The sequence below is a fragment of the Belonocnema kinseyi genome, chromosome 10 (genome assembly GCF_010883055.1).
Source record: "Belonocnema kinseyi isolate 2016_QV_RU_SX_M_011 chromosome 10, B_treatae_v1, whole genome shotgun sequence".
Classification (NCBI taxonomy): Eukaryota; Metazoa; Arthropoda; class Insecta; order Hymenoptera; family Cynipidae; genus Belonocnema; species Belonocnema kinseyi.
This window is the reverse complement of record NC_046666.1, coordinates 7145290-7161317: the sequence shown is the minus strand read 5'-3', so window position 1 is coordinate 7161317 and position 16028 is coordinate 7145290. Positions and strand designations below refer to the sequence as shown.

The window sequence follows — 16028 nt, the reverse complement described above, 5'->3', positions numbered from 1 at the left end:
TATTTTATTTACAAAAAAAGTTCTTAGGTTCAAAAAAACATTCAGTCAACTAATAAAGTGAGGTCGGTAATATAGGTATTTAGCTGTGTCACATGCCCTTAATGTCAAAAATATGGATTTCCTACAAAGCAGTTGGAATGGTAATATTTTCAGTTAAAAAAAATACATTTTAACCAAAAAAAAAAGAAACTAATTTTCAACAAAATAGTTAAATTTTCAACCAAATTAATTAATTTTCTACAAAATACATGCATTTTTAACTAAAAAAAAACATTTTTAACCAAAAATAGAATAGTTCAATTTTTAGGTCAAACATTATTTTTCCAACAATTAAAAACGAAGTGTGTCAACATTTTTTCAGAACTTCTAAATATATTTTAAAGTTAATCGAATTTTTCCTACAACTTTTGAAAATCCTGCAAATTAAAAAAAATCCTTAAAATCTTTCTTGTTCTTTGATAATTTTTGAAATCTCTTAAAATCTTCTTAAACTTTCTGTTACAATAATTTCTGAAAATTTATTTTCCATTTTTCTAAGAATCTTAAGAAAATTTTTTATTCTTTTGAGGTCTTTCACAGTCCTTAAAAAAATTCTAAATTTTTGGTTTGAAATCTGCAAAAATCTACATTTTATTTTAAATTTAGCTGTAAGTATTTGAAATTATTTCAAGTTCTAAATTTAATTCGAATCGTTTTAAGACTTCTAAATATCTCTTAAAATTACTCTAATATTTTTACAAATAATAAGTGCTCTATTATTATTTATAAATTCAAAATATTTTTTTTTTTAAATTTGCAGGATTTTCTAAAAGTTGTAGAAAAAATTCAATTCATTTTGAAATATATTTAAAAGTTCCGAAAAAAAATTCAAAAATGACTTTGAATTTGGAAAAATTTTAAACCACTTCTACATTTTTCAAGATTTTGAAATAAAATTTTTAATCTTTTAAAGGATGCCTAGACTATTTAAAATTAAAATAATTTAACAACTTTTAACTTGAAAAAATAATTTTTCAATTTTTAATGTGTAATTTAAAATTACTTAAAATAATTTAATTTAAAATTTTTTTAAGTTCATTGCTTGATTATTTAATTTAGACTATTTCCATTTTAAATGCTTTAATTTGTTGTTTATTGTTTATTACTTTATATGGAAAAATGTTTAGAATCTAGTTTGATTTTAAAAATTTTATTGTCCATGAAAAATGTTTGCGAATCGGGGAAAAAACCGAGAAATGACTGGGAATTTTTTTCTTCGATTAAAACGGCCATCCTGTAAGTGTAAGGCAGAGGTAGCTGTAAAACTGCTATGTAGCACCAAATATTAAATAAATCTAATCTAATCCTTGATCAAAAAAAGATTTGTTTTCAATCAAGCATTTACATTTTTAGCCAAAAAACATGACATTTCAACGAACAGATGGATTTTTAAACCAAAAATACGAATTTTCTATCATGAAAGATTTTTCATTCAATAAACAAAAAAAATGTCATTTAAAATTTGGAATTTTAATGCCAATAAAAAGACGAATTTTCTATAAACTAGTTGAAAACCGAAAATATAAATTTTCAACTTCATTTTTTTGGTTGATAATTTATATTTTTAGGTTTGTAAATTCAACAATTTTGTAAAAAATTCGTCCCTTTTAATTGAAAATGCAATTATTGAGCTGCAGATGAAACTTTGCTTGATAATTAATTTAGTTATCGTTAAAAATTTAAATTCACGATTACATATTCAACTATTTTGTAAACAAATTTAATGATTTTGTTTCATGTGGAATTATTTGGTGAAAATACAATATTTTTTTCTGTTGAAAAATTTTAATGCTTTCTTGAAAATTTGTCATTTTTGACAGAAAACTCATTCTTTCTGGATTGAAAATTCATATTCTTTGGTAGAAAAGTTTTTCTTAGAAAATTCAACAGTCTTCTACACAATTCGGTTTTTTGGCTAGAGGATTTAATTATTTGGTTAAAAATGCAAATTTTTCTGGACGAAATTTATTTTTTTCTCTTTTCAAAGTCTACCATTTAGTTGAAAATTCGTCCTTATGGTTTGAAAATTCAACTATTCGGTTCAAAATTCAGCTCTTTTGCTTGAAAATTCAACTATTTGGTTTTAAATGCAACTATTTGGTCTCAAATTAATTTTTTTGTTCAAACTTTTGTTGTTAACCATTTACTTGATATTTCCAACTTTTTTAAATAAAACCTTTTTCACTTGCATTTAGAAACTCAATATCTCGGGAGTAGGTTTTTATTTTTAAATTAAACTACGATTAATTTTTATCGCAATTCGCTTCCGTGCATAGTCCAGTTTGTGGCCTTAATTCAGCAACTCTTCAACTTGGAAGTTTACTTGTGTTTCCTTTTTCAATATTATTACTGATTTTACAACATTTTTTTTCGCTCATGAAAAATTCCGGTTTTTTTTCTTACCTAGATTTGTACTGCAATCTTTAAAAAAAAAGTTTCACAAGAAAATAAATATCTAAAAGAGACAAAAATAATAATAAAATTAATCCATTTTCAGCTGGTACTGCCAGGGATTTTGGAACAAGTCGTTAGTTGCAGAGACGCGATAGCTCAGGAATATCTCATGGAGTGTATAATTCAGGTAATATTTACTATTTTATTTTTATTTTATTTATATATTTTATATTCTCTTATATTGCTTATTCTGTTATATATTTTATATTTTTAATCTGAATACTGTTGAATTTCGAAAAAAATCTTTCAGGTCTTCCCGGATGAATTTCACTTACAAACGTTGAACGCCTTTCTAAAATCTTGCGCAGAACTGGAAAAGGGCGTAAATGTGAAAAATATCATCATTTCTCTCATAGACCGTCTCGCGGCTTTCAGTCAAAGGTCAGAAGGAGTTGGTGGTCCAGGAAGTCCGAGTCAAATACCAGGAATTCCTCAGGACGTCAAACTCTTTGACGTATTTAGCGATCAAATTGCTACCATTATTCAGGTAAATAATTTCATAATACAGGGTTGCTACAGACCAGGGAATTAAAAAAAAAACCTGAAAGAGTCAGGGAATTTTCGATGAACCAAAATTTTTCGAAAAAAGGGTTTATTGCTTAAAAATTAAAGAAAAATTAATTTAACATGTGTTAGAAGGATTTGTTCAAATTCTTACTTTTTAATAAGCTAATACAAAAAATGGATTTAAATTTCAGTTAATACTTTATTTTAGGGTATAGGCGTGGTAATATATTTTTTCTTTCTTTCAGAACTGATATTTCTTGAAATTATTATTGTTTAAAAAAAAATCTTTTTTTATGCCTTTTTTGAAAAATCGTCAAGTTATAGTGCGATACCGTAAAATTATGTTTTGATTTGCTCGGAATGAAATCATTTTTTGGTATTGAAAATTCATAATTTTTATTCAACGTTCCTATATCTCGAAAATAAGAGGTGAAAAACGGCCGTGCGGCGGCGCTAGTAGTAACTTTGTTCTACAAAACCATGCAGCACTATAGCAAAAATGCATAAAAATTACGAAATAAATATGAAAAACCCTTTAAAATCATTTTTTCTTCATAGTTTAGAGTCAGGTAGTAAATAAGTCTTATGTAATTACTTATTATTTTCTGTAATTTAGGAAAAAGCGGCATAATTGACATAATTCAAACAAACCAAAAATTGCATGGATATTCAGAGCTTATAAAAAATAATTTAAAAATAAATAAAAAATACTCAAATTAATGAAAAAATGCCAAAAATATATATTATTATCAAATTATAAAATTTTCCAAATTTCAAATAACGAGAACATTTTTAATTGACAAAAAATAAAATATCCGAAACTAAAATTCACCGACTTCAAGACCGATTTGTAAAATAAACGAATTATTAAATTCTTACAAATATTTAAATTCTCGATAATTAGAACTGCTGAACATAGTTAATTGATTATTAATTTATGAGCTATTAATATCATTATAAATAAGTCAAACAATTTAATTAATCATTAATTAATAATTCATTAATTATTTTCGGCAAATTTTAAATTTCCTCAAAATTAAATTTCAGGAATTGAAATATTGATGGGAATTTAACAATTAATTTATTTTATAATTCGGCAATTTTTTTTACTTTCTAATTTATAATTTTGTTATTCATTTTTACGTTATTTTGTGTTATTTCCGGCTATTCAAACACTTTTGAATATAGTAGTGAAGAACTATTTTTTTTATATTGCTATTTTAAAATATAATGCTACTATATAATAAATATAATGATTATATCTATAGATGACAAGCAAGGAATATGATAAATCCTAAAATATTGTTTTCTATTACAATGAAATAATGAATTCCTAAATTTGATATTTTTTAATCAATTAGACTTTGTAACGAAGCTAAAATATTTTCAAATTTGTATGTCATTCTTAAAGAAAGACTATTGACGAATATTTTTTTATCTTTGACAACACTAAAATTAATTTAAAATTATTTTTCAAACTTCTATAATAAATCAATGCTGAAATTAAATTCTGAGAATTGAGAACAAGAAAATAAGTATTATTACCTTGGTTTTAAATTTATGTAAATATAATTTTCATACGATTCTTGAGAAAATTTAAAAGATTTTTAAATATTTCAGGCTTGTCAAAAAAAAATTTAGAAGATTTTAACGATTTTTTTTCATAATATAGGATCTTACGAAATATTATGAAAAATTCGAGTCCTTTTAAAATATATTGAGAACTTTTAGAAGTTGGGAAGGAATCAAAAAATATTCGATACATTTTCGAACATGTTTCCGAGTTTTCAAATATTTGTAATTTCTTTGAAACGTCTTAAATTCCGGAAAATATTTTGAACTAACACGAATTTTTCTCAAACTTTACAAATATCATTCCAAATTTAAAAAAAAATGACCTTAAAATCTTCTTAATTTCCCCATCAATTTACCAAAAATTTGTTTATTCTCTTGAAAACTTTCAAAATTCTTTTAAATTCTACTAAATATTTGTTGACTTTACCCAATTTTTGTTCGTTTTTATTTTGCAATCTTGCCAAATTGAAACATTTTACTTTAAAATCTTCTAAACTATTTTTTAAAATGTTAGAAAATCGTTTTTTATGTTCAAAAAGCTTTTTCAATTTTCTCTCAAAATTCAGTTTTCAAAATAAAAAATTATTTAAAATTTGCACACTAATATAAGAAAAATTCTTTTTTTAGTCTTGTTAGACCTGCTAAAGCTTCTAATTTTTAAAAATGATTTAAATTTGCCCTGCATTTTTTGTTTATTCTGAAAAATTCTCGAAATAAAAAATTATTTTAATTTTTCTTAGGAACCTGAAAAAATGTCTTTCATTTTTGTGAAACTTTACAAAAGTCTTAAAAAATCTTTACAAGTTTTAATTATTTTTTAATCGTTTCAAAACTTAATATCTCTTAAACTTACTCAAATTTTTTCGAAAATTATGTAATATGGCAAAATTGCAAAATTTTGCTTTAAAATCTTTCATACTTTTTAAAGATTTTAGGAAATGAATCCAAATTTGCTGTGAACTTTTTAAGATTTTTTCTTGAAATTCCTTACAAAACAATCATTTAAAAATTTCCCATGAATTTTGAGAACCTTTTTTCACACCCTGTCAAAATTCAGTTCATCTAAACAAGTTTGTAAATCTTGAAAAATTAAAAAGAAATGGTTTCAAAGTTTTCCATATTCTTTTAACCCACATTTTAAAATCTTTAAAACTTAAAATTATTCTTTGAAAATAAAACCGAAACCATTTCTCTTTTATTCTTTCAGCACATGGACCATTTTCAACACTCGGTGACAGGAGGCTGACCGAAATTCGCTTTTTATAACTTGTGAAACTATAACCTTGAAATGATTGAACAATTTACTCTGAACTGTTTACATTTTTTAGATTAAATCTTGTGTTATTTTTGAGTGTGGTAATCTTATAGCTAAAAATTTTATCATTTTGTTTAAACTTCAACAATTTTGTTAAAAAATCATAATTTTTCGTTGGAAATTAGTTTTTGTGGGTAAAAAATGCAACGATTTTGGTAAAAAAAATCACTATTCGGTTGAAAATTAACTTTGATATTGAAAAATTCTCTTTTCGGATTGAAAACTCAACTATTTGTAGAAAATTAGTCTTCCTGGCATGAAAATGCGTTGTTGAAACTTCTGCTTGACTGAGAATTTAACTGTTTTGTTAGAAATACATTTTTGTCAGCTAAAAATTAAACTCCTTCAGTTAAAAATTCAACTTTTTGGTTGGAAATGTATGCATTTTGTTGATTTTTTTAAATTGATCCTTTTGGTTGAAAATTTGTCTTTTTGGGTAGAAAATTCAAGGATTTTAGTAACAAAATTCACTATTTGGTTGAAACTTAACTTTGATGTTGAAAAATGATTTTTTCGGAAAAAACGATTTGTTGGAATCATGCATGTATTATTATTATTATTCATGTAATCTTGTAGTTTAACATTTTTATCATTTTGTTCAAAATTCAACAATTTTGCGAAAAAATCATACTTTTTCGTTGAAAATTCATTTTTGTGGGTAAAAAATTCAAGGATTTTGGTTGAAAAAATTGTACTATTTGTAAAAAATTCGTCTTTTTGGCATGAAAATACATTATTTTTTGTTGTTGAAAGTTCTGTTTGGCTGAAAATTTAACTATTTTATTAAGAATACATTTTAGTTGGTTAAAAATTTAACTCCTTCAGTTAAAATTTCACCTGTTTGTTTGAAAATGTATGTATTTTGTTAAATCATTTTTCAATTGATCTTTTTGGTTGAAAATTTGTCTTTTTGCGTAAAAAATACAAGAATTTTGTTAACAAAATTTAACTATTTGGTTAAAAATTAACTTTTATATTTTGGGATTTGAAAATTCAACTATTTGTAGAAAATTCGTCTTTTTGGCATGAAAATACGTTGTTTTTTGTTGTTGAAAATTCTGTTTGGCTGGGAATTTATCTATTTTATTAGGAATACATTTTAACTGGTTAAAAATTTAACTGCTTTAGTTGAAAATTCAACTTTTTTGTTGGAAATGTATGTATTTCGTTGAATTTTTTTGTTTAATTGATCTTTTTGGTTGAAAATTTGTCTTTTTAGGTAGAAAATTCAAGTATTTTTGTAAACAAAATGCACTATTTGGTTGTAAATTAACTTTGGCGTTGAAAAATTACTTTCATGGAAAAAAAATAATGATTTGGTATCAAACATCTATTATTCTTATTCAACGTGACCGTACCTCGGGAATAAGTTTTTATTTTTGTAAAACATTGAAAATTTGATTTTCAATTTCTACCGAAAGCCAATTTTTACGCTCAATTCATCTTGTAGCTTAAAATTCTATCATTTTGTTCAAAATTCGACCATTTTCTTAAAAAATCATACTTTTTCTTTGAAAGTTTGCTTTTGTGGATAGAAAATTCAACGATTATCGTAAAAAATGCACTATTTGATTGGAAATTAACTTTGACGTTAAAAAATTGTTTTTTTTTCAGGTGGAGAATTAAACTATTTGTAGAAAATTCGTATTTTTGGCATAAAGATCAGTTTCTTTTTTAAATTCTATTTGGCGAAGAATTTATCTATTTTGTTACGAATACATTTTATTTGGTTAAAAATTAAACTCCTTCAGTTGAAAATTCAACTATTTGGTTGTAAATTAATATATTCTGTTAAAAAAAAATTTTTTGGTAGAAAAATTATCTTTTTGGTTTAAAATTCCACTACGTGATTGAAGATTGTTTTTTTTCTGTTGAAAATTTAACAATTTTATCGTAAATTGGTATTTTTGGCCGAATTCAACTGTTTTTGATTGAACATTATGATATTTTTTGGGTGTAAATATGATTTATTATATTTTTCGTTAAGAATTTATTTTTATTTTTTCATGAAGGTTCATCCTTTTAATTGCAAATTGAATTATTTTGTTGAAAATGCCTTTTTTATTGAAAATTATTCAATTTAAATGAAAATTTAATTACTCTTTGCTGATTTTAAAACTGATCTTTTTGATTCATAAACTTAACTATTTAATAAAAAGTTTTATTATAAAACCATTTCTATTCGTTGAAAATTTGTGTTTTTAGGTTGAAAATTTAACTATTTGGTTGAAAATTAACTTTTCTGTGGAAAAGTCGTATTTTCGATTTGAAAATTCCACTATTTGTGGAAAAATCGTCTTTTTGGCATGAAAATTCAACAATTTAGATTAATTTTTTTTATTTACTATTTGGTTCAAAATTCATGAAACATCTTTTTTGTTCAGCATTAAATTTGTCTTTTTGGGTGGAAAATTCATCTCCTTGTTTGTAAAGTCCACTATTTTGTTAAAAATTAATTTTTTTGGTTAAAGATAGTAAGATATTTTAGTAAAAAATTAATTTATTTGGTTGAAAATTCGTCTTTCTGGTTGAAAATTATTATTTATTTTAAATGAACAGCCTGTTTGAAAATTTTTTTACTATTATTCTATTTCTGTTAAAAAAATTTTTTATTGACAAATTCGTCTTTTTCGATAAAAAATTCTTCTTCTTGTTTGAAAATTCAACTATATTGTGAAATATTATTCTATTTTGTAGAATATTTAACTGTTTTGTTAAAAATTCTTTTTTTTTCGGGTTATAAATTAATTTTTTTAACTGAAGTTTTAACTATTCCATTTTTAGTTTCGAATTTATATTCTTTAGGTGAAAATTCTTTTTCTTTTTTAATTCAATTTAATCTTTTTGATTTTAAATGTATCTCTTTGATTGGAGATCTAATTACTTAACTGAAAATTTTTTTTCTCTTCAAAATAATTATAAACCTCAAATTTATTGTTTTCAGTCGAAACTTTACGTATTTTGTTGAAAATTCGTCATTCTTGGTACACAATTGATCTTTTTAGTTTAAAATGTATCCATTTCATTGAAAATTAAACTATTTTTCTGCATTTTTTATGCCTTCAAAATCATTTTTAACCTAGAATTTATCGTTTTTATTTCAAACTTCATGCATTTTATTGAAAATTTTTCTTTATTGGTAGAAAATAAATTTTTTGATTGAAAATGTATCTCTTTAATTGAAAATTTAACTATTTTGTTGATAGTTGTTTTTTCTTTTTCTGTTTTTAAAATAATTTTTAACCTATAATGTATCGTTTTTAGTTAAAACTCCATGTATTTTGTTGAAAATCGTCTTTCTTGGTAAAAAATTAATCTTCTTTGTTCAAAATTGATCGTTTCTGTTGAGAAATTAACTATTTTGTTAAAAAATCTCCCACCACCCTCATAAGAAATAGTAAGATGTTACCAAACACCTTTTTTCTAAATTTTAACAAATATATGTATAAGCAAACCTTTTTTTCATTAACATTATTGATTTTCTAGGTGTAAGGTTGTTTTTATACCTGAAAACAATTATAAAAGTCAGGGAAAATGAAAAAATTGGTCTGGAAAAAGTAAGGGAGTTTTAAAATTGGAATTTTGTAGCAGCCCTGATAATGTTTTTTTTTAATATTAAAAATATTGAGACTGTTCAGTGATGAATGAATTTGGATACTACACGACTAGATATTCCCATGATAAACAAAGAATTTCCTTTCTCGTCTAGTTTAAGTCTGAGAACAGTCGAAATATTTTATTTAAAATGGAGCCTTCATTTTCATTTCACTCTCAGATATCATAAAATGTTCTTTTTGCTTCAAGTTTCTTTTGTTGCACTTCTTAATCAGAAGATAAACTGAATCGGGTCAGAGAACATTCCTGATTATTAAAATATTTATTTCTGCGACAGACTGCCGTAAAGATATTTTAAGAAGATAAATAATGTTCATTTCGTTTTCAGAATCGGCAAGACATGCCGCCGGAAGATATTGTTTCGCTCCAAGTGGCTTTGATTAATCTAGCACACAAATGTTATCCGGATAGAGTGGATTATGTGGATAAAGTACTGCACACAACTGTTCAAATTTTCCAGAAATTGAACGTTGAAAAGTAAGTTTTCTGATTGAAACACTTTTTTTTATTTTAGTAATATAAAAATATTTTAAACTTGTGTTTATACAGTACCTTCAGATATAATTTTAGTTTATTTTTCATGATAGAAAGTTGGTAGTGACACTGTTTAAAATTTTCAAGTCTACTTCCTGGATAATAAATAAAATTGATAAATCCTATAAGCAATCCTAATGTAATTTTTAAATTAAAATAGACAATCAGTATTAATACAACATTTGTTGTATTTCATAGGATCTATTAACTAACATAATAGGATAAAAAAGAAGGGACAATATGATTGATAATTGATGAAAATTAATATCTTAATCATAACTGAAAAATAATTATATATAACATTTTTTCAAAGAATCGAATGAAAATTTTGTATGGGAGAAAAAATTCTTTAAAAACGTTCATTGCCCTTAATATTTTTACACGGACATTGAAAAATGATATTTAAAAAAAGTGGGTATTAAAAATAGTTTTAGGAAAAAATACAATCCTATATATAAAAAATCGTATCCTCCATTAGTTGCACATGGAGAAGAGTTTCTTACATGGTTTATTTTCACTTTCAATAACATCTATTATTTTGTAATGAATTATTATTATGTATAATATTTACATTTTTTCTCATAATCCCATTCTTAATATATTAATATACTTAGAATCTATTTTATTTTTAATTTTTTTAATGCTCTACATTATCATAAGGGGTAATCTATAAATTATATAATTTAGTTGTGATTCATTTTGTTAATACATGTAAAATGCATTTCTTTAAACTTTCAATAATTTTGACACAATCACATATTTTAATAATTTCGATATTTTCAAATTATAAATGTTAATAATTTTAATAATTTAAAAATTTTAATAATGATATGGTATACATAATAATCATTTTTCATAATAACATTATATAATCATATATTATATTTTAAAATTATTTACAAATTTAAAATAAAATTTTAATGAATTTTTATCTGATATATTCAATGATACTGGAATAATTATTTAAAGTTTATTTTTACATATCCTTTTTTTCTAAATATAAAAGATGATTAAATTAATAAATATATTGTGAATAAGTTTTATGATATTATTATATAAATTATAATGAAAAATGTTATATAAACATAAAGTTATCATAAACTAAATTAAAATTAACTCAATTTATTATTTTCATATTTTAATTATATTAATGATTTAATTGACAAGATAACTTATTATTTTTATATGAAAATTAAATAATACCGTATTTTTACTTTAAGGTTATCTAATAAAAATTTACATGCTATTTAATATTGAAGCTATATTAATAATTAATTTTACATAATTGAGTCATTAACAATATTTTGTTTTCACGTTTTATTTAAAATTACATTTTCATGATTTTTATATTCGCAATTTATAAAGCTTAATAATATTGTTATAAATGCTCATAATTTTTTATGGTTATTTTATACTAATATTTCATTTTTTTAATTTATTCACAAATTTAAAATCAAATATGATTTTAATACATTTTTAATTGGTTTATTCAGTGTTATCGGAACGATTATTTGAAGTTGATCTTAAAATCTCATTTTTTTAAATAATATAAAAGATTATTAAATTAATAGATATATTGCGAAATTATTAGGTTTAATAATATTATTATATAAATAATCATTGAAAATTTTATTAAAACAGAAAGTTATCATAAACTATATTAGAATTAAATAAATTTATTATTTCAATGTTTTAATTATATTAATGATTTAATTGTAAAAATAATTTATTATTGTTATATTAAAATTGAATAATATCGAATTTTTATTTTATTGTAATGTAATCAAAATTTACTTACTGTTTAATAATAGAGCTATATTAATTCTAAATTTTACATAATTGAGTCATTAAAAAAATATTTATTTTCACGTTTTATTTATAATAATATTTTTAGATTTTTATATTTGAAAATTATAAAGCGTAATAATATTATGTTATAAATGCTAATAATTTTTTATGATTATTTTATACTAATATTTCATTTTTTTAATTTATTCACAAATTTAAAATCAAATATGATTTTAATACATTTTTAATTGGTTTATTCAATGTTACAGGAACGATTATTTGAAGTTGATCTTAAAATCTCATCTTTTTAAATAATATAAAAGATTATTAAATTAATAGATATATTGCAAAATCATTAGGTTTAATAATGTTATTATATAAATAATAATTGAAGTTTTTGTTTAAACAGAAAGTTATCATAAACTAAGTTAGAATTAAATAATAATTTAAAAATTTATTAAAAATAATAAATAATTCGTCCTTTTGGATTCAAAATTTGTTGTTGAACTCTTCTAAAAAATTCTGTTATTTGGTTAAAAAATCAACTCTTTTCTTGAAAATTGAATAATTTGTTTGAAAACTAATATTTTTCATCAAAAATTCAACTGTTTTGTTAAACATCCATTTATTTAGAAAGAAAATTCATCCTTCTGGATTGAAATTTTCGTTCTTCTTGAAAATTCCACTGTCTTCTAAAAATTCAATCATTTGGTTCAAAATTTAACTGTTTTCGGTTGAATTTTAAATTTTTTGTTTGAAAATTTGACTATTCGATTGAAAATTAATCTTTGTAGCTTAAACATTAAATTATTTGGTTAAAAAAAATAACTGTTTTGTTGAAAAATTAATTATTTTGTTAAAAATTTAATTATTATCTCGAGAATTGCATTATTTTGTTGAAAATTTAATTATTTTCTTGAAAAATAATGTTTTTAGTAAAAAATTCAACTGGTTTCTTAAACATACTTCTATTTAAACAGTCAATTATTCCTCGTGGATTGAGTTTGTTTTATTGAAAATTCTGCCTTCTAAAAAATGTAATTGATTATTAGAAAATGTAACGTTTTTCGGCTGAAGTCTATTCTTTTTTGTTTGAAAATTCGACCATTTTATTAAAAATTAATCTTTGTAGGTTAAAAATTGTACTATTTAGTTAAAAAATCAACTATTTTGTTGAAAATAAAATTCTTTTGTTAAAAATTTAATTATTTTTTTGAAAATTTAACTATTTTCTTAAAAAGTAATGTTCCTTGGTCGAAAATTCAACTGCTTTGTTGAAAAATTGTCTTTTTAAATCGAAAATTCTTCTCTTATGTTATAAATTAATCGTGCTCACTTAAAATATAAATATTAAAAATTTTTAAATTTTAGTCTGAAATTTTATTACTTTCTACCGTTTATAAAATATTTTACGTTCAAAATATTACAAGATTAAAATTTTGATCTTTCAATATTAATGATCAGGAAAAATGAAAAATTGGTCAGGAATATATCAAGGAAAAACTTCAATTGGATTGGATTGGATGGATAAGAATGATTTTTTTTTTTCAGATTAGAATATAACAGTGCAGTTTCGAGAGAACTCGCAAGGCTCATAAAAATTCCAGTTGACAATTACAAGAACCTCTTAGTTGTTCTGCAACTCGAGAATTTTGCGCCATTGCTAGAATATTTTGATTACGAGGGAAGAAAAATGTTGGCGATATACGTGATAACAAATATTCTTGAAAATGAGACGTTGATTCCCACTCAGGAGCAAGTGGATGCTGTTCTTTCTATTGTCGCTCCATTGGTTCAGGATCAGCCAGATCAACCAAATGTTGAAGAAGACCCGGAAGATTTTGCCGAGGAACAAGGATTGCTCGGAAGATTGATTCATCATTTTAAATCCGAAACTGCTGATCAACAGTACATGATTTTGAGCGCAGCAAGAAAGCATTTCAGTGCTGGTGGAAATAAAAGGATAAAATATACTCTTCCCCCAATTGTCTTCCAAGCGTATCAACTCGCTTTCACCTACAAAAGTTTAAAAGAAGAGGTTCGTATTTTTATTATTCTTTTCCAAGCATTCAAATTCTAGAAATATTTCTGAAATCATTGAAATATTGTGCAATTTTTTTAAATCTTTAGAAATTCAGACTGGCGACTTGGCTGAAAAACCGGGATTTTGTTATTATTTAATAATAATATACTCAAATTTTTCTCTGGTTGAAAATTTAACTACTTTGTTAAAAATCAATTTTTTAAACTAAAATTCAACTATTTTAGTAGAAAATTTAATCATTCTTATGAAAATCCATTTTTCGCTGTTAAGAATTAGAATTCTAAGAGAAAATTTAACTATTATATTTTTGGTTGAAAGTATATCTTTTTTGTAAGAAAATTCAACTATTTGAATGAAAATTGAAATTTTTTATTTAGAAATTAAACTATTTGCTTGAAAATGTATGTACTATGTGAATAATTCGCCTTTTTTGTAGAAAATTAATCTTTATGGTTGAAAATTCATCTTTTTGACATAAAATTCAACTATTCCAGATGAAAATTAATTGCTTTAACTGAAAATTTGAATGTCCATGTCAACTTGTTTTTTATTTTGATGAAAATGTTTTTTTGCCGAAAATTGAATTTATTGAAAATATGTTTCTTTTTTTGTTGAAAATTATTTTGTTTTTTAATTGAAAATTGTACCATTTAGTCCAGTTGAATATTCCATAATTTTATATAAAAATTGATCTGTTTCGTTGATATTTTAATTTTTATACTAAAAATTTAATTATTCCGTTTTTGGTTAAAAAATTATATTTTTTAGTTAAAAATTCGTCTTTCTGGGTATAAATTAATCTTCTTGGTTGAAAATTAATCTGTTTGATCAAAAATTCAATTAATCCAGTTTAAAAGATTCAGAATTTCAATTAAAAATTCCTCTCACTGGTTTAAAATTCAACTATTCCAGTTTAGAATGTACAATTTTAGTTGGAAATGCATCCCTTTGTTTGAAATTGTAACTATTTTTTTTTAAATTAGTTTTTGTTATGAAAGTAATTTTTTTTAACTGAAAATTTAACTTTTTCCAATCGAATATTCAATATTTTTAGTTGAAAATTCATCTGTTTGGCTGAACATTAATTTTTTTTAACTTAAAATTTAATTATTTTGTTAATTTCAAATGACTGTTGGTATTTAATCTGTGTTCGAATTGAAGGATACAAGATTTTTATCGAAATGGAAAGAAGGAAATTTAGGTTTTAAATATTTTATGAATTTGAGGGCGTTTAATTTTTAATTCTTATAATTTTTCTTGAGTTGGAAATAAGCAAATTTTTGTTTTCAAATTTTTTATTGGAAGAGGCCCTTGTTTATTTTTTTTTTTCATTTTTATTGAGTTGGAAGGGATGAAATTGAAGTTTTTTTCTGGATTGGAATAGACCATTTTTTACTTTTGACCATTTTATTGTATTTAATGGAAGAATTTTATCTTAATTTTTTTTTCTGAATTGGAAAAAGAAAATTATTTTTTTTAAGATTTTCAGAGTTGCAAAGGACAATATTTTAGTTATATATTTTTGTTCGGAATTGAAAGTTGCCATTTTTTATTTTTATCGAGTTCGAAAGAAAAAAATTGTATTCTCAATATTTTATGAATTGGACGAAGGCTAATTTCTTTTTCGTAATATTTTTATTGAGTTGCAAGTGAGGATATTATAATTTTTTTACTGAATTTGAAGAGGATCATTTTTATTTTAAAAATCTCTATTGAGTTGGTAGAGAAAAAATGGTGATTTTCAATTTTTTTCTGAATTGGAAGCGGGTCACATTTTTTTTATTAAATTTGAAACGAAGAAAATTTAGTTTCGATTTTATTTTTAAATTAACCGAAGGAATTTCTTTAAATATTTTCATTGAGCGGGAGAGGGGGCAATTTTGTTTTTAATTATTTTATGAATTGGAAGAAGGATAGTTTTTTATTTTTAACATTTTCATTAGGTAGCAAAGGAATAATTTTTTATCTGAATGGGAAAAGGAAAATTATTTGTTTTTAAGATTTTCAGAGTTGAAACGAACAACATTTTAGTTATTTATTTTTGTTCGGAATTCGAAGCTGCTATTTTTTATTTTTATCATTTTTATCGAGTTGGAAAGAAAAAAATTTTTTTTTCAATATTTTATGAATTGGAAAAAGGCTAATTTCTTATTCTTA

General features: G+C 22.9%; 1 protein-coding gene across 3 annotated transcripts in view; it reads left to right on the top strand.

Moving 5' to 3' along the window:
• The window catches only part of LOC117181398 (vacuolar protein sorting-associated protein 35), a 57314-nt gene that overhangs the window by 27598 nt on the left and 13688 nt on the right, over positions 1-16028 (top strand). For all 3 annotated transcript variants that reach the window (XM_033374014.1, XM_033374013.1, XM_033374012.1), the window contains 4 exons: positions 2537-2620; positions 2744-2980; positions 9834-9982; positions 13379-13865. In XM_033374014.1, the coding sequence (XP_033229905.1) occupies positions 2537-2620; positions 2744-2980; positions 9834-9982; positions 13379-13865 (957 nt within the window). The remainder of the gene's footprint in view (positions 1-2536; positions 2621-2743; positions 2981-9833; positions 9983-13378; positions 13866-16028) is intronic.